This window comes from Nyctibius grandis, chromosome 25 (genome assembly GCF_013368605.1).
Source record: "Nyctibius grandis isolate bNycGra1 chromosome 25, bNycGra1.pri, whole genome shotgun sequence".
Taxonomy (NCBI): Eukaryota; Metazoa; Chordata; class Aves; order Nyctibiiformes; family Nyctibiidae; genus Nyctibius; species Nyctibius grandis.
The window spans coordinates 3,879,369-3,904,873 of NC_090682.1; the positions used below are offsets into that span (position 1 = coordinate 3,879,369).

General features: G+C 40.9%; 1 protein-coding gene across 1 annotated transcript in view; it reads left to right on the forward strand.

Annotated features, from left to right (window-relative positions):
- Positions 1–6,955: 6,955 nt before the first annotated feature.
- Positions 6,956–25,505, forward strand: part of CLMP (CXADR like membrane protein) — a 36,835-nt gene continuing 18,285 nt past the window's right edge. Inside the window, exon 1 of the mRNA XM_068418392.1 lies at positions 6,956–7,070. Coding sequence (XP_068274493.1) covers positions 7,043–7,070 — 28 coding nt within the window. The 5' untranslated portion in view covers positions 6,956–7,042. The remainder of the gene's footprint in view (positions 7,071–25,505) is intronic.

Sequence of the window (25,505 nt, forward strand, 5' to 3'; positions counted from 1 at the left end):
AGAGAAAAATCTTGTTTGCTAACCAAAACATGTTATATTCTGTTAACCAAGCCAAGGGACATACTTTTCTACAGACAGCTAGCAATACTGTGTCATACAAATTGCATCCTGTGATGGAAGTGGTCAAGAATGTAAGCTTCAGTCTAGTTTATTTGCAGAAGAGAGTTTAAAAGGACAGAAGTACTTGGACAGAAGTTACCTGAAAGCAATTCAGAAGCATATTATGGCTTCTATTCTGGAGCATATTATTATAAATTTGTTTAAAAGCAGCACTAATACTTATATTGAAAGTATCAAAATACTTGTTTAAAGCTGAGAAGAACAACAGAAAAGTCAAATGAAAAGTTCACCTTTTACCTTCAACAGTTTCATTTAAAAAGGCTTAAACATTTGTTCTTGAGGTAAAAAAATTCTCCTTATTTTTTCTGCGGGTCAGACTTCATCTCTACTAACCTTTATTGAGTCCTTTGAAGAAGGAAATTTCTACAGAGTGAAGACTGCTCATGATGATCCTTCTTATGTCCATTGCACTTGAACAAAGACAGAAATTCAAGTATAAAAAAGAGCTACAAGGAGTTTTGAAAGTCTATCAATACTATAATACTATATTTTAAAGTTAATTTAAAAATTCTGTCCTCCAGTATTGACATCTTATCTGTTCAATTATAATAAACAACATTATTGCTTTCTTTTGCTTCTAAGCATCTGAGCAAATTTCTGCTTTATGTTCAATTTCATCTGTTCCTGGAACAACTCATACCCAGGATTAACCCAGTGTTTTGTACTGTGAAAACACTTGGCAAACAAACTTCCTATTTTTTGTTTCACAACAATGTTTGAAGGCTCCAGCTAAGACACAGATTCCATATGTCTAGTTGCTATACTAGCAACTACTGTGCTATGTAAAAGGAGTACAGAAGAAAAAGGGAAAAGAAAAAATGCAAAGGGGTAACATGGTGAATATCACATAATAGGTCAGTGGTGGGGCTAGCAGGAAGCATGACATTATCTATCAACTCAAGTGTGCCAAGTTATTAAGCTATTTCTATTTCAAAGAAACAACTACATGCTAGGAAAAGTAATTTTAAGAGTTGAATATAGTAGGAACTCTGTATCTGTCTTCTCTCATTAAGAGCTTCAACAGTGCAAAAGCTTCTCCAACAGAAAGCTACACCAACACAAAAAGCACCATCAAAACTACACTATTAATGCTCAGAAGTCAGAAGCACTTACTAGAAAGGCACCACAATTACTGAAGCCTTCCTAAGACAACGTTTAGGCAGAGTAACACCTAAGCAATCTCACTCAATCCTTCTCCAGCATCTTTTTTTCTACACTTTCCTATATTTTACTTACAATAAGATTAAGTTCACATGCTCAAACCATTCCCCAACACATAAAAATTGTACTTACTTTAAAAGTTTAAAACAAGAAGGTCCTCTCAGAAATACTCTCTAAAAACTACTACCTAGTAGCAGAAACTCAAGTTATCTTGATTAACTGAAAGCTTCCCTGGTTCTCTAGTTATCATCATATTTTATTAACTATTTTTACTAATTATTATTTACTTACTTCACTCCATTTATAGAAGAGCTACTTAAATATTGTACATAATATTACTACAAGGTAGATCTTACACCTTTACATGTTTAGGGTTTACTGGTTCAAGCAGGTCAGTAGTATAAAACAAAGTCTTTTTTACTTTTTACTTCAAATAAAAATAAACCAAAAGCAACTTATTTAAAGCATTTTATTAATTAAACTTATACTAAAGTACTAAAAAGAGATGGTTTTTACTTACCTTATAGTAAAAGCAGTAAATAACTTGTCTTCTTTTTCTTAGCTATTGCTTTCGCATACATCCTACTTCTTAACTAGTTTATTCAGCTTTTCCTCCAACATTTCTATCACCATATACATTTCTATGTACATATACATTAAAATATAAATTTAAAAACTTAAAAATCATTAAACTTACAAGCTATTCAATTTTCTTCTACCATAACTTCTCCATCTAAAAACCCAGCCATTCTTTTTTCCTGCTTTTTGTGTTCTGACCCTCCCTGTTTAATCTCATGTGCTCCACACCTGTGTTCTGACCCTCCCTCTGTAGCCTCATGTGCTTCACACCTGTGATTCACAGACAAACTTTACTTGCCAATTTGCCAGTCTCACAGCTGGGATATTAAAGCATGCTGTTTCATTGGCAGGTTTTTCAGAGGAAACAGAATAAAACCCAGCATTCTTAAGTAGGCATTTTTATGTTTTTTTCCTGTTAGGAGGGGCCTGTGAAGGTGAGGAGAAGTTATTGTTTGCTTATGATGTTTTGGTGTTTTGTTAGACGAGTTGGTAACATTTCACTTGAGGGAATGTCGTTGTTCTCAGGAAAGTTCTGTTAGGAATTTATTTTAAATTAAAAACTTTGTTACAAAAATATTTAAAGCTTTTGCTGTTAATGAAAATGAAGCCTTGTAGGTTTTGACCTGGCTCACCTTCTAATATGAAGTCAATAGTACAGCCTAAGTAGTTTGTGTTGTGCTCAGTTCTTAGCTATTGTCACATCAGTGTAAAGTTAATAAAGATTAAAGATGCTGGTTTTGTGTATGCAGAATTCTTTACTTTTTGTTTCTCAAACTATAAATGCAGGGCATAGTTACAGGCTTACATAGAAAAATAAGATTATACAAAAAAGTAGTAAGGGTATATTCCTATAGAACAGACATAAAAATAAATGTTGGAGTAACAAACTGTGTGGACTGAGGCACTTTCAAACAGCTGGAGCTTTTAGGAGCTTTTTGGTTGCTTGTTTTTTTTTTTTTCTCAGAGATACATTTACTGACAGTGTGAGTGCTAAGGCTTGTTGAAGTGAGACTCTTTAGTAATATTAAATGACTAATAGTGCTTTTATTATCAATTATTGAAGCCTACTTGAGAGCTTCTTAAATAACAGCTGGCTTGTAAGTCAGTATATGAGTCCTGATGTAGTAGAAAGCAGCCTTTCCACCACTTTTCTTGTTAAAAGAAATCTGTGTGAAGGGTTTTATTTTCTACCCTAATATTCCTTGTCTGTTTTGAGTTTTCTTGTTCAGAGACTGGTTTATTTGTGTGGTTTGCCTTTCCTTTGTCAGAGTATTTGTTTTGAGTTTTTTCAGTTGCGAAGCTGAAGAGAGCGTGGTTTTGTTCAAGAGATTCAAAGTGCTTATCTGGCTCTCCTGATGGATGAACCTTATTCTTCTGGCTGTATCAATAAGCTGCTTAAATAACTTAAAATGTGTGAGATAAGTTTGTATCAGGAGTCTTGGAGAACAGGCTTGATAAAGAATCAGCACGGGAGGAAGGCTGAGTAGCAAGTCTGTGTTACTGCTGTGTAATAACTTCTGGAAAAAAATAGGGCTTCTGGATACATTTTTGGTGGTGGGGGTGTCAGAGCTGCTGTTGCCTGGGCTTATGCAGCACCATTTAGTGTTGAGAAGATAGTGTGCAGCTTTGCAGCAATGGGCATCAGCTACATCCCAAGCAGCTGTTTCCCTAGAGCAGGAAGAGCCCAGTGAAAGGAATAACCTGATACAAAATAAAATAGGGTTTAGAGAAAGGATCCCCCCCATGCTTTTACAAGATGAGATGCAGGAACAAGCTAACAAGTACTGGGCAGGCTTTTGGGGCATGCAGATTTAAGAGAGAACGTTTTCCTGAAAGGGGTTACTCATGCAAATGTGAAAGGGGATGAAACTCAGCACCAGGAAAGTCCACAAAAAAGCTGGTCTGTGGCCCATAAATGTTTGTACACAGCTATTTTAACTTGAACCTACCCCAGACTTCAAAGGCAGGGCCTGTCAATAGCAGTACAGGAACCCTGAAAATCTTCCTCAGTCTCTGAAGGTTTTTTATGAAATGTTTTTCCTTAATGCTTATATCAGACATGAGTTTCTCTATTTCACTGTTCTCCCTGCTGAGAAGTGCATGATACATCTCTCCCATGCTGTGCTAGCATTGCACAGTGACAGGTGAAATCATTCACAAGCCTACTAGAAGAATTTGCCCCTTCTGGAAAAGTAATGTGCTGTAGATAGGACCTATTTCCCCAAACACAATCAGCAAAGGTTTTGAGAGGATGTGCTGGTGTGAGTGGCGCGGGTGTCCTTATATGTACTTACACCAGCCCTTAGTAGCCTGTCACTGTTCTGCAAACAAGTGAGCTGCCCTTGCCATAACAGGTATGAACACCAGAGGGAGAATCCCCACTGAACCCCAAAGCATAACTTGCTCTTGAGGAGCTTGCTGAAGGGGCTGAATGTAATGTGAGAACGGGATGCGGAATGGCTTGTCATAGATGATAAAGAAGAGATTTTGCATGCATGGCCTCCTCTCTCATTCTTCACATCCCCCTCATCCTCTGTGTGCATCCCTCAGACATCCCAGCTCTATGGGTTGCAGTGGAGGCTGGGCAGTGAGTGCAGGGTGACAACATTTCTCTCTGTCTTGGTTTCTGATGCATTGATTCTATTAAAGCAAAGCAGCATGCTGGGTATTTACAGCATAGCTTGGGACATCTTCTGCCAGACTCCTAATGCAGAGAGACAAGCTCAGTGCTGCTTGGCTTCTAGAGAGTGGGGGAAGGGATTAAATGCACTTTTCTCCATTGATTTATGTCCTGCACTGAAAATCAATGATGTTCTCTCAGATCCACTCAACTGTTTGAAAACCAGCAGCCTGTTTGGTCAAGTGTGTGGGGAAAAGTTCTGAAGGAATTGGCTTATGATATGGGTAGATGGGACAGATACAGCTGCTCTGTAGGAACTGTTGTGTTTACCTGATAATAATGACTGCTTTTGTACCATCAGTCTATATGAGTTGAATATGCTGTTTAAAACATTTTCTCACTGTTACAGAGACAACAGCTGTTGTGGAGAGGAGGAGCCAAATGTTGCTTTTGTTTCCATCTGAGGTTGGGAGGGGCAAATGAAAGTTTAATGAAACAGGTTGCAGAAGGATAATTTTTATCCATGTTATTTCTCTCTGATGGGATCTACCTGAACCTAGGGTCCAGTTTTGTCCAGGGTACCTGATTCTTGTCTTCCAGTAAATGCTTGAAAAGCTTGTACTGTAGCGAAGAGCTAAGGTACTGAATTCCTGTAGAACTAAGCATAATGCCCCCATTGTGGACTTCATAAAGACTGCTGTATTTGTTTTCATTCCTGAAGAGGGAGAGCAGCATACTATCCCTGATTTTACAAGGGAGGTATATAGAAACTACATGTAGATGGGGTTACACGGGGAGCTAATTGAGAGCGCTTGAATCTGAAGTTTGAGGTCTCAAACCACGGGCTGGCAGCCTTGCATATGGCCTGCTCTTTCTCCTATGTCTTAGAAATACTTCTGCAAGCGTTCCTAAGGGAAAGAATTTTTGTTCTGTCTTCTAAAGCTTTCCCTTGGCCCCAGGTTGTACATGATGGGTAAACTTGTTTGATTTGCAATCAGCTGTGTATGATGGACACTTCTTTGAGTATGCCTATTTTTTTAGAGAAATATGCAGTTGCTGCTTATGTAGATGCACCTTAGCAGATTTAAACTAACTAGCTGGGGTCCTGGTATCTGTATAGCTGTGGCAACATCCAGATTGGCACAGGGTAGCCACCCAAATGCTTACTTGGCTTCTTGAATGGCTTTACAGCTGCTGTAGAGTTTCAGGTAGCCAGTATTACTCTTCTGTTAATACCCAACTAGGCTAGCTGAAAGTGCTTTGGTTTTCTGAAAAGCACATGTATCCTAGGGTGTATGGACATGAAGGTATAAGCATGACCTGTATATGTGTAAAGTGCAATAGATAAGAACAGTTGTGTATATGCACACATGTAAAACATCACTTTCCATGGCCTTGCTGTGAGCTGTAAGATTTATACATCTTTTACTAAAGAATAAAAAAGTTCTGTTCTGGTTGGTTCAGCTCAGTAGATGGTCAAAGTCATCTTCTGTGAACTCTATTCCCTACCACCCTGGATCCTTCTCACAGAAACTGAGGTTTGTCTTCACTGCTGTGATGGCAGAAATGGAATGGAGTATCTGAGCTAGTTTTTAAAACTTGCTCACTTGCTGACCACACTAGGGTGAAGCTGAAAATGGGCTGTAAAGGTTTCTCAGGCTGGCTTAAAACAGCCTTTGGAAGTGAGTTATAAGTTGCACCCCACAGCAGTCACTAAATGTAGATGACTGATTTCTGCTTGATTTGGCTTTTTCTCTTGTCAGTGAAGCACAGATAAAATGCACAATTAAATCAATTTTTAGGAATTTTTTCTCTCCTAGAAACTCAAAAACAAGACTATGAAGCCAATGGAGAAAGTATTCCAGTAACACTAAAGGCTTTAATTCTGCAATTTACTCGTTACAAAAGAGAATAAAGATAATGTATACACATGAGTGTGTTTATCCTTCTGAAGAGCATGTGTGCTTTTTTCCGAGAGTCTCTCTCTAGCCCTTGAGTGACGAATCTGATTTTTTCTGGGCTGGATTTTTACTGCCTCCAAACTTAACTGTTTTGACACTAGAGAAATCCTCTTGTTCCTCCTCCAAAGGTAAATATATATTATTGCTAGAAATTAGTTCTACTTCACCCTATGACTGGTCTTCACTATTAATCCCAGCTGATGGTAGGGAGGGGCTCTTCTGGGAGGCAGCCATGTGGTGAACATTGATCACAGTGTTTTCCCCTGCTTCTCTCCTTTTCAGACAAGCAAAATTGTTCTATGCTGCCGTAGATGCGAACTCCTTGCTGCACTGCCTCTGTCTTTTCTTTTCCAGAAACTCAAGGGCCTGAATTGCCAGCTGCAGAGATCTAAAAGCTCTCACTGAATCTGGATGGAATATGGACAAGGAGATGAATAGCAGAAGGGAAGAAAGAGTGAAGTTGGTTATTTTTCTGGCACATGGATGCAATTACACTCGGTGCATTCCAGAGGCGTTCCTTTGAATCCTGTGCAGGTCTGCCTGCTGTTCCTGGGAGAAAGGAAGAAAAAGGGAGGAAAAGTCCCTCTTGCTTGGAGACGGAATGTCTGCACTTTCAATTCTCTTTTTAGGTAGGTTGGCTTTTTAGTTTTGTTTAGTGTTTTTAATCAAACTTACATGTGTCCTCTGCACGACTGAAATTCATTTCTGATGAGCTAGAGAAAGGGATTTGTAAAGAAAAAACTTTCATGAAAAACTCCAGTTTTGGTGTCGTTTGGGTTCTGATGCTTTTCTTGTTGCTTTCTTTATTAGCGGATTGATAGCCAGAGATATTTTAATATCTGGATTAATTTTTTAAAGTGATGGTTAAACAAACTTCTTTGGAATGTATGTTTCTTGTTTAAAGCGGACAGTGCTTTTAAGCAATGAACTAACGAGAAGCTTGAGCCTCTTTGGCAAAACAAGGTGAAAAAATGTCTTTGTTTTGGGCATAGTGTCAAATTTGTTTAACTCTGTTTTGTTTTCCTTGGGCATTTAGCATTCAGATTTTAAAATAAAAAGGCATTATTGTTTCCAATTGATGCCTAAGATTAGAAACAGATGTGTTGAAGTGCAAGAGGGAGGAGTTGTGAGGAAAAGGATGGGAGAATGGAGATAAAGGGGGAAGGCAAGAAATGGGAAGAAAAAGGGCTGCTGAAAGAAGGGAAAGAAAAGAGGTAGAGGTTGACTGTTGAATAGGAGTGGAGAATGGGAAAGGAGACATTAAAAGAAGGGGAGAGTGAAGGCAGAAGGGCTGAAGAGAGCTGTTTGTTAAAGCCATAGCCTATGGAGAAAAGAGTTTGCAGCCCTGAGGTCTTTGAGGGGGCTTGCACACAAGACTGACTCAGAAGCAGCCTGGTTTTCTGCATCTCCAGAGGCACCATAGTGTGATGAGTGAGCTCCTGTCTCCATTCTGCTCACCAGATCGTGCTGACAGGCACACAGCTTTGAAATCTCTTGTGGCTGGGCAAAGGCTGTGATTCCTGGGTCCTCCTGTCCCCTGGGAACAGGTGTGGAAAAGTGAGTTGGTCTTGGATTCCCTGGGAAGAGTTGGGTGGTGGACTGATGTGGCTGGGCACAGGTAGAATAGAGTTTTTGGACAGCTATAAAGAAATGTTGTAGGGGACAGCCCTGTTCCTTAAGTCTCCCAGGTGTGGAACATGGACTAGTCAGATTTCTAGATACCTGAAAGACAGGCAGCACTTGTAGAGCTGCTGAATAAATTGCAGAAAAGGTTTTTGCTCTAGACGTTGCTGTTAGCAAAGGTTTTATCTGTAGGAGTGTGACAGGGGGCTTGAACATGCTGCAGAATCTGCAGGGGAGTGCAGGCAGCAGTTTGTGCCCCCTGCACATCTGCCTTGGCCATTTGTCTCAATATGGTGGAGATAGTGTTTAAAGAAGATGCAAGGAGATGAGGCAGCAAGGTCAGGATGAACAGCTAGGCTTCTGCCAGAGGTGTCTGGGCTGGGTCAGCCCTGCAGAAATGGCCAGGAAAGCTCCTCTGTGGAAATGAGGAGACAAAGGTAGGTTGCTTACCTCACTGATGGAGAAAAATGGGAACTGCAGTCTTTGATCCACCAGCCCTATTCAGCTGCTGAATATTCCTGTATGTTGAAGGCTTGGAGCAAAAGGAATAAGCTGTTGCCAGAGAAAAGGTGCTTTTTGGCTGTAATGTAATGACAATTTACCTTTGCATGACTAGTCCTGCTTTTACCTATAAAACCCAATGTGTTTTATCACCATTATTCTTATGTCTTTGGTATCTAGGTATCTCCACTATGCTAGTAACACATAAACACAAAACAAAAGACAGTCCCTGCCCTCAACAGCTTAATGCCCTCACCCATGAGTTGAGTTTCTTGGCCTCTCTGTGGGAGTTGTCCAAGCACTGGTGAGAGGAGGATAAATGGATTCCCAAAGCTCACAGCAAGACCTGGAATGTTTTGCTCTCTGGTCCTACATTAGTCATTGAACTGCCTGCCCTTTATCTGTCTTGTCAAGAGGTAACTTGGTCTTTCTGCTCTGTGTCCAGCTTCATTCACCAATATTAGAAGTGTGTTCCAGGGAAAAGTAAGGAAGTATAGTGATTCCCTGTTCCTAAATTGTCCTGAGAACCGGGAGGCTGGGGAGTTTCATTTGCTAGCTAGAGAAAGTCTAATTCATTTTTCTGCTCTAAAAAGGTATAGAAGTGCCAATGATGGCTTGCTTTTCTTGCTGATAAAGTCTAGTATGAAAAAAAGGGTTTAGAGAAGCCAAGCAACTTGAAAGGAAGGTTGCCTGGCTTGGGTTTTCATTATTAAAGAAACTAATAGCATGGCTAATATATACACTCCTTGTCTTTTACACTGTTTACCTCTCTGGGGCAAATGAGGAGGCAGGAAACAAGAGCCAATGAGTTTTAAGGAGTCTTTTAAAACAAGACAAGATGAAAGACTTTCCTTAGTGTGGGCAAGAGCATGACCATACTTACTTCCCTAATAAAGGCTAGGTAATTGAAGTGGGAAGGAGTGAGGAGTGGAAGGTGATGCATGCTAATGTGTGTGCCTACATGTAAGTGTTTGACATCTGATTCTCATCTTGGTCCACAGCTGGTCAAAATTGGTTCAGACTCCTTGTGTAACATGCTGTGTTCTTAAAAAATCAAAATGGAAATTTCAAAGGGAAATATCTGTGATTCTTCACTTCTGAGTGTAAAAACATCATAATAGAATGTTGTATTTCTCAGCCAGTAAAAAACTAGCAAATGCTTTCATTTAAATGTTTTACTGGATTGGTTTAAATTTTCAGGTGCTGGAAGTCTCCTTTGCTGCCTTTCACCCCTACAAGTCAGTTTTGAATATTTTAAATGAGATTTCTATTAAAATAAAAAGCTAATTTTCTTGTGATCAAATATGCTCACATGGGTAATGCTTGTATGCCTGGCTTTGACACTGGTATTACATGGTTTTTCTTCTCTTGTTGCCTAGGGTATGTGCTCTGCCCTTCAGAAACTGATGTGTTGCAGATCTAAAGCGGTAGATGTGCCAAGCCAAATCAGTCATCCAGCTTTCTGGTGTCCTGCTATTGGCAGTGAACCTTAATATTAGTGGTAGGGGTTGCTCACCACAATGCACATTTAGTCTGGCTTATGATTGTCAGACAAAGATGTGTTCAGTGTGTTATACAGGGGTGATGTTGCTAGAGTGGGCGCAGCTGTAACAGCAAAATTACCTTTGTACTGGTGTAGCTGAGCTCTGCCCTCTAAGCTCCGAGGTCAATGACTCTCTTACAGCACTGTCCCAGGGGTATACAGTTGCTGCACTGAACACCAAGACTCTGATTGTCTCACTGCACTGGGAAAAAGGTTATGGTGCAGATCCTTCCAGTGCCTGTTGGCATGAGCGATCGGGTCTGACAGCATGCATTTGCCTAGGTGTTCACCAGACTTCTAGCTTAGAAATCTGCGATGATATGGAAGCAGCTCTGCAGCATTCAGCAGCGGTAGGTCAGCCTGGGGCTCTGCTCTACTATACTGACTCTGGCCTTCTCTCCTGCTCTAAGAGCACAGGCAACCTGCAGTGTGCCCTATCACATCTCCTTGAGATCCTTCTCTTTAAACCCTTGCAATGCTACACTCCAGCAGAGCCAAGAACCACTGCAGTGTTATATTTTTTTTTTTAGAAAAAAGCATTCCTGGTCCCAATGAGGTTACTGAGAATTTTAATGGAACATTTTAATGGAATACTTCTGCCTGGAACTAGTAAAAAAGCAAAGGAAATTGTTTTCAGCAACCTGAAAACTAAGCTGATGGATTTATTTCTGCTGATTTTCCAGGTATTTCCCAAATTTTTCAGTGATAACTAACAGTGTATCATACACTTGCTGTTTCTTGGTTTTCTCATGGCTCCTTCTCGGTTGCATTTGCCTGTTTGTTTCATGGTGTACTTGGATTAGGATTTTGCCCCATGTTTTTACAGCACTTACGAAAACAAAGCCTTGGCTCAGGAGTGAAGTACAAAATGCAGAATCTGTAGCTATGAAAAAAGGTTTTGTGTGTTTCTGTTGTGTGGATTTAACCTTCTCTTTGTGTCATTGGATTCTGAAGGCATGCAGGTAACTTCTTGGTGTATTTAGCTCAAAACACTGTTCTCCTAAGGACAGCTTCATATAATTGATAATTGACAACTCATTTCTGTCATGAAAACCCCAAAAGGAGTCAACAAAACATCAACTGTGTGCAAGATTCAGGCTGTTACAGTAGTGTGAATTTAGTTCTAGGAGAGGGCAGAGAGCTCTTTAACAGAACACTAGGAATAGCTAAGGAAAGGGAGCAAAGCAAAGCAGTGCATCCATTTGGCACTCCAGGGGGAATTCAAAGGAGCTAGACATAATTAAGTGAGTTGCTATTTGGCAGGATATCAGGGTTAACACTCCTTGTGAGACACTAAAATTCTTCTAAAGCCAGGGATGGTTTGCATCAAATATTTTCTGTCAAGACACTTGACAAGAAATGGCCTATTTTTCTCTAGTAGTGCTTTGGTTTTATGAAATAGTTTGGATTTTTAGCATCTAAAAAATTAGGGGGTTATTTTTATCATTTCTGTTTTCTCCATTTTACAATGAGGAAGAAAAGGAGAAAAAAGGTAACCCACCAGAGTGAGGAAAAGCAGCATGCGAAGTTGAGTTGAAATACTGAAGATGAATTAATTTCATGGGAAATAGAGCTGGCAAGGAGGCAACTTTTCTGAATTTCCCATGGAAAACAACTGGTGTTTTGCCTTTGTGCCCACCCTGGACCTTGCCCCTCCATGTAGAATTAGTGGTCTGTTTCTGTGGAGTACTCTGGCCCACTTGAGAAGGACGTTTTGTGTAAGAGCAGCACAAGCTTCCCAGAAATGTCATTGCACAACTGGCTTGGAGACATCCTGGTGTTTATCCTCAGGATCACAACAAACACCCCTGTTTTCCTCAAGGCAAATACAGGGCTTTATAGGGAACTTAGCAGGTTTGCAATCTGGGATTTGTTTGAGTTTTCAGGAACTGCCTTGAAAAGAAATGTAAACAGTCACTGACAAAGCCTTGTGTGTATTTGAAAAATCTTTTGTAAGTGTACTACACTATACTAAATGATTGCAAGTATGTGTCTAGTACCAATGAAGTTGGGTGCTGCAAGCTGCTTTCTGTGCCTTTTGTCTTCAGAAATAGTACCCACAGCATTAATCAAACTATACCTTAGATTTCTAGCTAAATCAGTCCCCTGTGTTAGCCAAGGCAGTAGTCATTGCTTGTGTATCTGTAATGTATTTTGTACACTTGTGGAGAAAGCTTGGCTCATGTGCACACGATATTGTGCATATCCTGGATGCACTAATGTGTTACAAAAGAAGCTACCTTGGGTGCAGTGGGAATTAGGCTGTGCCCTGTCTAGAAGATGAATGGGTCTTTTTTTTCCCCAAAGCTGTTTCTTCATCTGTTTTTAGAAATGGTTAGTTTATAGAAGCAGCCCAGCAAAAAGCCAAGGGTGAAGTCAGGTCGTTGAGGTCTGTGAATAGATACTCAAATGACAGGATAGTGGAGGATGCAGAAATGGCTGTGCAGGAAGCACAACAATGGAAAATGTGTGAAGTGATGGAAAGTCAAGTCAACAAAAGTGAGAGTGATTTTTCTCTTGTTAACCTCTTAGACTCTTGTCTCCCTTCAATCTACTACCTTGATATTTCTGAGTGGAATAACAGCCCACCTCTGCCAGCAAGGGGTTCAAACCTTGCCTAAAACATGCTTTTCCCTGGGCAGAATACAGAGGTGTATGCGATCGTGACTGGGAGCTTTAGCAGTGGATTAGCAACCTAAAATAAAGCTGGTCCTTCCCAGAAGCTCTCTAAGTACTAGGAAAAGCAACTGGGCAATGTGATGAGGATAGGTACTGCCCTGCCTCAGCAAAGCACCTTTGCTAGGCTTTTCTCAAGCCCCTTTTTTGGTACCTTGGTTTCTTCATGTGACCCATTGGGTAGCTCTATCTTTTCTTTGCAACATGTTGCAAAGTGGACTGAGCAATTGTAAGATGTATCGAAGGTGGTAAATGTGATATAAGGTCATGAAACAAGTCCTGTCCTCATCTGCTCCTTCATCTTCTCTAGGAAAGCATTTGGCAGTTTAAAAAGGCAAATGTAACTCAGCATTTCTCTTAATGGGCCAGACCCACATTCATGATGTCAGAATTGCTGTCCTACAAGAATCAATATACATTACAGTATATTTTCAGCCTGTATCTTCTCCTGTGTAGCTGACATCTGTTTTTGTGGCTGGAAAATGAGTGTGAAGCCTTAGTGTATATGACTTGTTCCTGACTGACAAAGTAGAAAGGTTGAAGTTAGTGCCTGCAGTTTAATTGCCTTTGGCAGGAAAAGGTCAGTGAAAATTTTGTTGTGCTTATAATATGCACTGGCAGAAGAGAGGCTGCTCTCCTGGAAAAGAGTCTTTTGAAATGGAGCATGCACAGGGAGAGGCAACTGATGACCATGACTAGGCTGCATTTGGTCTACCATCACACTGTACTGCTGCTTCTCCACTGCCTTGTGCCTTTTACTCTTTGGCTGTTTAGGCTGTAAATTCTTTTGAGCAGAGATTCTTTCCCTATGTACCTGGATGGCATTTAGTACAAACTGAGCTGGTACAAGGTCCTTCTAGAACTGCAGTGTGAAAAGAGTGGCTCCATTCCCTTCCCCTCTTTGTGCCTCAGCAAAAATATCAGAATTGGGTGGTTTTGCAGTATTTGGAATATTTGAGATGCATGCTGGCTGAGTCTCATAGCTCAGACTGCTTAGGCTATTTTTTTCTTAAAAGTTTGATAAAATTTTAAAGGCCATAGAAATGTTTAATATAGATATGAACCTTTATCTGTAGGGTAGGGCTGCAGAGTGCCAGGAAATGGGGTGGTGTTTTTGTGTATGCAAGGGGAAGTCTTTCATATAACACAGCAAGCCTTGAATATTGGACTAAAACAGTCAGTCATGGCTTGTTTTCTAAAAAAAAAAAAAAAAAAAATTTGCAGGGTTTTCAACCTTGAAGGCAAATCGCTTTGTGACTTCATTGTTTAAATTTAGGTTTTGTTTTGCGGGGGGTGGGGGGGATCGTTAGACTTGAAGCAAAAGCCTTATAGCCCAGGGGCTGTCACTTCTGATTACTTCCAGTGACACTTCCAATTATTTCCAATCACAATTCCAGGGACAAGAGGAAAAAGGAGCCATGTTCTCCAACATCAGGGCTTTTTTTCTGAACAAAGGACCATTTATTAAACCTCTGTAGAAAAAAGGTAGAGCACTAGTTTTGGAACTCTGCTGTGACAGGATGATTCCAGAGCAAATCTGCTGAAGTGAGACTCAAGGCCAGTGCCTGGCAGGGCGCTGGGAATCCTGCTGCAGATCCTGCATTGTTGAGTAATATTAAGGAAATTGCTTCATTTTCCCCAGGCATTAACTGGCACTAGGACTCATTTCAGTGCAGCATGCAAAAGTACTGCTCATGGAAAGCAAACAGCTTAGTGTGCTCAAAATGGGAAACAAGAGTCTGCTGAGGGAACTTGACTGACTTCTAGGTACATGAAGTGAAGAATTTGGTGCAGTGTTTTTTATCCAGTGGTGACCCTATGAACTATTGTGTCCTTCAAAAAATGAAGCAACACATGATTGCCAGTGGAAGCCAGAGCACTACCTAATTTTCAGATGTCTCTGGTAGCATTACTTCAGAGTGCTCAAGTGTAAAAACAGTCTTAAAATGGCGTCACAGCTTTCAATCATGCTTAGTGAAGCCTTTCATTTCCTTAGTCATACTGCACTAGGCTGGGAGTGAAGTTGGGCATGCTGAGTGTAGGGGTTATTATTAGCAACTGCTTGCTTTATTTGCTTTATAGTAGTTCTTAAAGGCCCCAGCTATGACCAGGGCTCTGCAAACACTGGGGAGACTGTTTTACGTTGGACTAATAGATCATGAGCAGCAGACCCAGTCTGACATTAGGAGCCAGATATTAAGGAACCTGAGGTAGTTTACAATGGGAGCTGCATACTGGACCTGAGCAGATTTTGAAAGCAGCATCAGATGAAAGCTAAGCTTCATGTGGTGATGGGGATCCATGACCCTCTCCTTTTAAAGTAGGAGTGATATGTGTCAGTGATCTGGCCTAAGGAAGTTCTGGTGATTACTTATTACTGCCATAAAACCCCTGTTGTTGTTCCTCAAGTGGTGATGGTGTTCCTCATTTATGTGAGTTTATTCTGGTCTGCCTGGGGTTGGATGTCACTGAGAGCCACCTGTGCCAGCTTCATCTGCTTTCCTGTAAGGGAAAACTAGTGTGTCTTTTTGTAGAACTGATGCTGCTGTGACATACAAACACTGGGTATTATTTACCACTTAAGCAGAAAGCAGACCATTTTGTCAGCAAAGTTCAGATATTCAATTCCAGATGAGCAATGTGGCATTATTCGTGTTCTGAGACCTTCAGAGTATTCCTTGTCATCAGCTCCGATGTTTTTGTGGCATTTTCTCTTTCCATGCCTGGAGTAGGTCAATTCCAATGCAGGCACCCATTACAGAATGTGACCGAGGTGGCATGTGCAAGAGCTTGGTGCTAATCTCCTGGGAGTCTCAGCATTTCACATAAGGAACTGTTTTACTGAATCCATCCAGTCTGGATGGATGTTGACACAGTACAGCTTTGTCTTGTTCTAATGTGGTCTGTGCTGTGGGCAAAACCCCTCTTAATTTCCATTGTTTCAAGCTTTTGCTTGGAGACAAAGGGAATTTTAACCAGACAAAGCATAGCTTTTGTGTTGACATTTGCTGTGATTTTCTAATTTCTTTTCCAAAGGGGAATTTTAAGCAATTGTGAGTGCTTTCTGGTCAAAGCAGCATTCGGGAGGGGAAATATTCAAGTACCTTCATCCCTTTACACCTTAATGTCCCAGTTATCTTCATTTCTGTTGTGACACTGGGCTGTAAATGCTTTAGTTCATGGAGGGGAGACACAGTGTGTGGTCTTCTTGTTATTAAAAATTGATAATCTTATCAGCAAGTGAAGAGTGCCTGGTGGGCTGGAGGTTGTCAAAGGGTCTGTGACGTGCTCTCTCTGGATAAGGTCTAGTAGCCAGGTTTAGACTGGGTCTGAGCTATAGAAGGAAAGGACAGTAGTAGCTGTATATTCCTGATCTTGAGGGAATAGCCCTGCTCATTGCTTTAAATCATTCTGGGGTTTTATTTTTGTGTGTCAGCACTGTCGGAGCCTATAATCCTCAACCAAAAGAGGCCATCCTGCGCTACCAAGAGAAGGACTTAAAGTGAGGAATCCCCTCCAGCAAGGATGTGGCAAGCAGACTGACAATGTAAAAGAAAGGAAAAATATCCTGAGCTGATATGTGTGAAATTAGGGCCTGATTATGAAGCAGAATTAAAAAAAAAAACAACAAAGAAACAAACAAAAACCCATGAATTCCCTTAGTAGAGGGAGCTGGTGGAGCCCCACAATGGGCAGCATTTAACTGCCAACCATGCATTATAGCAACAGTAATTGAGCAGGTAATGATTATGCATGCTTTAGAAACACCCAGCATCAGTTGTGTTCCTACTGTGCAGACAGGGAAGATTTGATGTAGCACATAAATGTTATTTCTGCAGACATTTTAAATAGCAGTCACTGTTCATATATTCTCTACATCCCCCTCTGATCCAGAAGTAGTACATAATATATGATCATTCAGAGTAGATGCCAGGAAAAATGTCTTAGGCAGCTATAAGTAATTAAAGATACTGGAACATTAGACTTGCATCAGTCTTGAGTTGTGCTATGAATGTTGATGATACAGGTTAGCCTGATGGGCAGAGGAGCTCTGATTATCTGGCTTTCAGGACTCCTGCAAGACTGAGCAAGACACTTCACTTGTACTTCAGGTAGAGGTAGAGACTTTCTGTAAGAAGTCCAGTGTGACTAATACACAGAAAATGGCGTATAAAACTTGGTAGCAAGAGAGTCAGAATTGTAAGGAGAAGGGAAGGCAGGAATCTGCATTTTTGCTTCCAGTTCCAGTGGTGACTCTGTAGTCTATTGGAATGAAAACTTTTCACTGCTAAGGTTCAGATCTGTTGTTCATTAACTTGTCTCATCTCAACTGTAATCCCACTACGTGGCTTTACAAGTCTGTTTGGAGCCTTGGTTTCTCCATTTGTAAAAAGGGAAATGTCTCATTTATCTAATGTGGTTTATGGTCTTCAGACAAAACAATGCAGAGTATTGGTAAATAGTTTGATTATGGTTTTTATCAGCCTGCCTTTTTCAAAGAGCTTATAGCTGCTGTCTGTTTGCATTTGTATTTCATGCCACTGGGATGAAAGAGCCAGCTCTTTCAGCATTTAGGGAAGAAGAGTTTGAAATCTTTAGAAGCCATATGAGTTCTTTATAAATTTTGTAGGAAATACACTCAACCATACTTCCTAAAAGAGGAAATGCTTGAGTCCTGTCTCCTGTGTTTAGAATAAACAGAATCCAGATAATTTAATCTAAAAGGAAAGTGTTCTTTTGAGGATAAACAGCCTGAATAAAACGTTTCTGGGCAAACCCATGACAATGCCCCTCCACTTGCACCATCCCCCCAAACAGCAATTTATACTGAAGGATGCCAGAAGCAGCTGGCTGATCAAGGGAATTGGCCTCACCACAAACCGGAATGTAAATCTTACTCAGGATACCCTGTTACGCCTGCTCCAATCATGCTGGTACCTATAATCATCCTAAATGATCCTTGAGGATCAGTTGGGACCCTGCAAGTGGGCACATCTTATTTGGCTTGTTCTGCCTAAATGTCAAGACCCATTGCCTGGCAGACAGATACTTTGGTTTTGTCTCTAGATGTTAATGAGGGCCAGATGCAGAGACTTGTGTGGTCTGGGGCCAATGAACTGCTGTTATCTACAGTATGGAGCATTTGATTTCTTTTCCCTTCTCTACTAGGCAAACATAATAAACTATTTTCAGTGTTTCAAAGCTGTTGCAGCTTTTCCATTTGCTGAGCTTGGCTGAAAAAACACAGGAGGCAGAGGCTGGAAGGGTAACAGGGAAATGAGGGGTGTATATCTCCTGTCACTCCAGATATGGCAACCAAAGAGCAAACAGGCATGTTAATTGTCTGTGCAAGATTCACACATTAAAACTGTGTCCTGGACAGAATGCCAGCATCTAATAAGCATGTGTTATAGAATAAGAGGTACAATAAGGGTTAGGATATCTGCTTAGCCTGTTATCTTGTTTCTAGTTATTAATAGGAATTGGTTTGAGGGAAAGAATACAGGAACAGGGTAAAAAAGGAGGACTCTTCCTTGGCCAGATTTTCCCTGATATTTATAGTTAGCAAATGGTTAACGTACTCGTTTAGCCATAACTTCCTACTGTGGCCTATAGGTTTGCCAGTTATTCATGCCCTTGGTTCAGCTCTGTGAGCTGTCACAATTGCATCAGACTCTGACAGATGCCTTGGAGACTCTGCAATAACCCTAATAACGATTTCACTTCTCTCACATAGATTCACCCAGTGAGTCAGACGACTCCTGCCTGAGAGCGAACATGGAAATAAGGAGCTAGGAACTACTGGACCAGATGAGACTAACAGTTTATCTAAATGACTGTTTCACTCCAAAATGGTCCAGTATCAGATGGAGGTGGAAGATAACCTGTAACTGACAGTATGTGGAATCACGTGCTTATATGGGAAACTTACTGCTGAATATTGGGCAGTTAGGGAAAACTATGTATTTATATCCTTGAAGAAATAAATCTAGTGTAACTTGATTGAGCCTTCTACATATCTAATGTCTTCCTGAATAGAAGTTAAGCACTTTGAATCCATTTTCTAGTAGCTGGATGCTCTATTTCTTAATATGCATTCCTGAGCAAAATGGGTCTTCTGCCTTTGCCAGTCCTGTTATATTACAGCACTAGGTGCTCACCATCATGTGTTCTCATCAAGGGTGAATAGCCACTAATGATGCCAGTTTCAGAACCAGTAGTCTCTGCCCTGTGGGACTAAACCTTTGCTGAAGAGAAAGGTGAAAGTCTGTTTAAAGGATTTCAAACTCAAGTCTTGCTTTTGCTGTTCTTGGGTTGTGGGAAAGGACAATGTTTCAGGTTTTGCTGGTACTGCAGGTGTACTGTTCTATTACAAGCCCACTGTGACTTCAAGTCTGTCTTCTAATGGATTTTAAGTGCATGGTAGGAGTACTATGTGCACGGAGAAAAAACTGGGATGCTATTTAGCATATACACATCCTTGACATGATATACTCAGCTTGCTGTGGAAAAGAGGGAACCAATCTATGGAGGAAACTTGCCCAAGGTGTGTTTCAGTGTGACCTCACTGAGTTTTTATTGGAAAACATGTTTCATGGCTAATATCTGAGTATAAATAAAAGGCAGGGACATGGGCTGAGTGTATAGGTCTGAACTGCTGAACTTCAGTGAATCTGAGTCAGCTGTAATTGAGAAATGATCCAGCCTGTGTTCTCTGATTGATAGAGGAGATGAAACAAAAATAAGCTGGGGAACCTGATGAGGAATTTGAGCTTTGGCTTTGTGGAGAGTTTAATGTAGCCTCAGGTGGCTTTGTGAAGAGTTGGCCTTTCGGATCTCCCTGCAGCCTCACAGCCATGCTCTTTCTCTGGCTGGTTCAGGACAAAAGAAATGTGTAAATAATTGGAATGTGGTGCTTTGTTTAGGAGCTTGTGCCTGGAGAGTCTCGCTTAGTCTGGGTCAGGGTAAAGGTCCCTGCAGTAAAGCCCTGGCACAAGGCTGCTTTTCAGCTTGTTGAAACAACGCAGCCAAGCAGGGTTTAGCTCAAGGAAGGAATGTGAGCTGTTTAAGACTGGGAGATGACTCTGGGCTATGCTTGCTGTTGGATATACACAAAGCTCTGTCAGAATGTGCTGCCTGGTACCTCTCATGTTTTACCTGCTTACCTTTAATAGTAAATATTTTTTTGAGCACCAAAGTGTCCAGGCAAACACAGACACAAGGATGATGTGATAGACACTTTGCCCAGATCAAGAGGCAGGGTGCTGTGATTGATAACTCATCAAGTTATGTAAATCCCACCCTCACTTCTGAATGAGCCTGGATCCTAACATCAACTGATAGCTAGGGCTAGTTCATGCTAAACCTCCCCCTTCCTGGATGGAGCTCAAGATCAGGGCAGCCCCTGCTGTCTTTATTAGATAACTGTTCTCAAAGGGCTCTGTAATCTAGAATACAAGAGTCTTTAGAGCTGGTGGCTAGAAGTTGAACCTTGACAAATGCAGGATAGAAGCTGAGATTCAAGGAATTATCAGGGAGTTTAATGTGCCCCTGAAGCAGTCTGTCAGTGGAACAAGTAGGGCTATTTCTTGGAAAGAGATGCTGATAGAACTGCAAGCTGTCAAACATCATGGTGATGTTCTGTGGTCTCTGTACTGAAAACTTGGATGATCAAAACTCATCTATTCTGGCTTTGAAAACCTATTAATAAATGTTGCTTTTCATTCTTACAATTGTATAATGTATTGAGAATTAATTTGGTAATGGTGATGGAACTATGCACTTAAAATGTCCCATTGAACTGTTATGGGCTTAAAATATTCATTCTGAAGTGAAACTGCCCTAGTTCCACAGAGCTGCATAGTGCAGTACCATTAAGTGAGGTGGCAAGTGCATATGTGGACAAAGTCAGTTCTTAGACTCTAAAAAAGACCATGCAGGTGTCTGACTTAATCTGCTGTTTCTTTTTCTTTAGTTTGTCTGTTTAAATATCTTTTTTCTTATCCATCTAAAATTCATATTAGAATAGAGGCCTGGCTTATCCTCAGTTTTATAACTTATTCTAAAGATATGTACAAGGCTGCTTTTGTTGTTTTGAGAAACCCTGTGGGGCTTGAGGCTTTGTCAACCTCTCCAGCTATTGGAAAAAAAAATAGCCTAACAGACAGAAGTTTACATATCAATTTTTCCTGTTGTTTATAACCACAAGTTTTTTTCAGCCTGAACAAAGTCTTTAAAAACAATTGACTTTCTGGATGTAGAGCAGCTATTTGAATGTTGCATCAAGAGGAGGGTGCTTTAATTGCTTTCCAGAGTAGCAGGCAACAAGCAAGTACTGTGCATATGTAGGTATAGAGTATGTTCTTTTATTGTCCCTCTTTTTGTATATGTTCTGTGCTGTTTCTTTTCCCATATGTGCTGAAGAGCATATAAAACCAGAGGAATTTGAATCAAAGTACAGGCTTCTAAATTTGCAATATTTGAATGGGTTTGAAATCATGTTGCTTTGCAAAAAATATTCAGCTGTCCAGTTTTTCCCCAGCCACTTGATAACCTGAAGATCTTAAGTCTCAAGTCCTCTTCTGTGAGTTTCCTCATCAGTCTCAACATGCCTGTTGTCTCTTCTTTTATACACAAATTTTAAGATACCCAGAATCAGGACTGTCTTTTTTATTCTCTATGCAGCATTTAAACAAAATATGTCCTTGTCTGAGGGTTTAGCCTAATGTAAATAACTTCAGGCACATGTCTAACGGACATCTTCAATTAGCCAAATAATATAGTCAGAAAAACAGGAGTAGAAGCAAATTTTTACTAAGTAGTAATTTGGCTCTAAACATGAAAGCCTCGGATGCTCTATTTCTCAACTGCCTCAGCCTTTGAAATAGTCGGATTCACCACATCAAGAGCCTTACAATAGCAGGGAGGCACCAGGCTGCTGCTTGTTTGTTGCATTTATTTTTGATTGCTTATTTATTTGATCTTAAAAGTTCTTTGGGGGAATCTCATACCAGCTCTAAAATGTGGTTGCACTAGTAAATAAGAAGCAGTGACATTAAAAGTAATTGACATTAAAATGTTGTGACATTAAAATTAATCATGTTTGATGGATGTTAGAGACTGCATCCGCAAGGCTCCTGGGTTCGTGTTTTAGCAAGTTTTGACATTCATTCTCCCCCTCAGTTCTTGCAGCAGTTACATAACTGCCTTCCCCACTGCTGGTCCTGAAACCTTGTGGAGGGGATGCTGGTTCAGAAAGAAGGGGTTTCCTTGGAATTCACTGCTTAGTAGCTTGGGGTGAGATGGCTGTTCTATTCTCCATTCGGTGACCTAGTGCCAGATTCTCAAAATGAACACAGTACTGGTGACAGTGTTTCCTAATCAGAAACAGAAGGTTGAAGATAAAAGGGACCACTGAGTTGTTTGCAGCAAAGCTGATGGAGTTATTCTGGAGTGTTCCCTGTGCTATGGCAGTTCCAGGCAGAAGCAGCCTTGCAAGAAAACCTGGCTCTTGTAATGTGAATAGGGATTTTATTTGTTGCCATTTTTAATAATAATGGGAAAGCATTTAGTTTTTGTAACAATTGTGCAAGGTTCAGAAGGAAACATTGTCAGTTGCCAGTTCTGCTCATGTGGCACCAGCACTAGGTGAGAAAGAAACTGACAGTGTTTTTCTTCAGGCCCTGGATTTTCTCAAAGGGCTGGAGGGCATGTGGCATAACCTGACACCTGTATTTTACAGCCAAGTTCTTTAGCAGCAACCAGGAATAATGATGAGTATCAGGAATGGCTGATGGCTGGTCACTATTCCCATGCTTCCTTTCTGAAGCAAGGATCAGGTGGAGATCATAGCAGCCTGCTCCTCTTCCTTTGGGTGGCCGAAGCTTACCTAGGGATGTTCTGCAGGCAGGGAGCGAGAGGGAGAGATGCAGTAGTGCTTGTTTCCAGTAGAACGTTTTCCAGCTTCCTTTTTTAGCAATGTGAAGCTTGAAGGGGCCTCAGAAAAATGAACTGATGTATTGGGCAAGAAGCCAGCTACCTCCTTGCAGCTTGAGCTCTGTGCTGGCTTCACTTTCTGTCCTGTTGGGAAACTAGAAGCAATGAGCTGACATGAGCGGATTCTTTTTTTTTTTCCTTTCCCACTGTGGTCTGTATAGGGTGCCAGGCTTTGTGAAAGTCGGCACAGTGGGCATATAGCCTTTTTCCGTGGCCTCTTCTTGGCACTGAGTGCTAACCTGCATGAGATTCAATGTAACTTTTATAAGAAACAAAAAGACTGTGTTGTAAGTTAATTTATCTGGAATTAAAGCTTGGCCTTGGTTAGGGGCACTGAGAACTCCTGCCTTCTGCAAGCAGCCAGTCAAGAGGTGTTTCCAGTGTGTAGTTTGATTGGGATGGAGCTTGTGAACTTTAGATCTTATTCCCAACTCTGCCACTGACTCCTTGCTACCTTGGTTAGTCTTGTGTCCCTTGTTACCCATGGGCATATTGAGCTTTCAATATCTGCTTTTTCCTTTGCAAACTGAAAACAATGATATGTAGGAGCTTCACTAAAGGGCTGTGAAAGGAACACTGAGATCTTGGCATGGCAGAGTCAATAGGAGAGTCGTGATTTTGTCCTTTTCATTGTACAATGTGCACAAGTCACACTGGGGTACCAGTCGTGGAAGGTAATGTTAAGGATATTTTTGCTTATGAAATACAAAACTAGTTAATTGACTGCCACTGGATGAAGTCTGTAAGGTTTCAAGTAAATGACAAACCTTATTGAATATACTATTTCCTTTTCTTTGTACTTTTCTTTCTCTTTGGTGATATCCAAGTCCCTGAGGAGTAATAGATAGGCTTGAGTATCCACAGTTTCTGGAGGTGCAAGGTGAAGTACGAACAAACTACAATTGAGATTTTCGATGGCTGGTTTGCAGAGGTGCTGAAGACCTCCAGGTGTACATGTCCTCTGAAGGGTATGAGGCTGAACAGCAGCTTGGGGAAGCAGAGAAAGACCAGAGTGCTCAGTTTAGACAGTGTTTTTATCTAGTCTTCCTTCTGACTGAAAAAGCCTTCTTAAAGTTGCGGGGGGGTGAAGCTGTGTCAGCTCCTATTAAAGAAAACGGATTTTCCTAGAGAAGCCAAACCAACAAAAGCCCATGAGTACTGCAGAGACTAGCCAAATATTTTGGCAGCTTTTTGTGGTAATTCTGGCTCAAGAACATTGGGCATTTTTGAAGACAAAATTAACCCATTGGAACACTGAATAGCAATAATATAAAAAGTTGATTTTTAGCTTGCAGTAAAGCATATTTTGTGGCTTTTGCAGAGAGAGGACCTCCCTGCAAACCTGGGTTTGTATGCATTTCCAGGATCACTAATAGGGTATGGACACAAAGGAAGCAAACTGGAGTGTTTGAGCTCTGCAGTTCTCGCTTCAATTCCCCAAATCAGAGCATTGCTGGATAATGTAAAGTACTATGCAAATATTAAGGTTTTATCTTGGCACATTTGCTTTGGCCCCTTTTGGTGCCACTTTCTGTGGTCCATTAATGTTTTAGTTATTTTTCTGGCACTTTGAAACAAATTTCAGTGTTGCCAAAGCAAATATTGGGGAAAACACAATGTTAAATAGGTATGTCTTTACTTGCAATTCAGACAATTAAGCAACAATATCAGGTGATGTATCTGATCATTTACAGCAGCTTTCTTCCATCATGTGGAGAGAAAAAAATTTAAAAAAAAAAAGCTTGTACTGGAGTGAAACTGGAGACAGCTGTGACCTGCTCACAGATACTGTCAGCAGTAAAAAAAGGTTGAATTCATCAAATAAATTATGTGCTCAGTTATCCCCACAGACCACACATGCTAGGAGAGCTGGGGTTTACTGTAAATGTGGCTGACAGATGGCTGCCAGACATTACAATGGACTTAATCATGGAAGAGCCCACCACCCTGATCTAGCAGCTGTATACACAGCTTGTGTCACGAAGACTGAAACCAAACTATGGCACTTGAGAACTCTGTAGCCAAGGCAGCGGGAGAGGAGCACTGTATGCTTTTTTCTGGGCAGTCTAGAAGTTGCAGTGAAGCAGGAGGGCCTAAGGCTCACAGAGTGGGACTTGAGTCTCATGGGCCTCTCCTTGACATTGCTGTAAGACTGAGAGCTAGTCATAGAATTGTATAAGTTGGAAGGGATTTCTGGAGGTCTCTGGCTCAAAGCAGAGTCAGCTTATGTCAGGCTGCTCAGAATTTCAGTCCAGTTTTGATTAGCTCCAAGAATGCTAATTCCACAATCTGTGAGCCCCTGTTCCAGTGGTTGACTGTTCCCACAGTGAAATTTTTTCCTAATATCTGACCAGAATTCCCCTTTTTAGAACTTGTCTATTGTCTCTCATCCACTCATTGTGCACCTCTGAGAAGTCTGGCCCTGATTTCTCTATAATTTTGTCGTTCCCTCTGTAAGCTTTACATATGCATCCCTGAGGCATGCAGGTTTTCTTACATAAATTGAAAAGGACAAAAGTGAAGCACAGAGAAGCTGCAGCTTGTCCAAGAAACCTTACTTCTGCGACAGGGCTTGAGGTCCTTTTCTAGCTTGAGCTTTCCTACCGGGAAGCTTAGATGAATTTCCTGAGAACTCCTTACTGCCAAGTCTCCCAAATCATTCCGTAGAAATTTTTTCTGCATCACTTCTCATCAGGCTGTACAGACCCACTGAAATCCTTGTTTC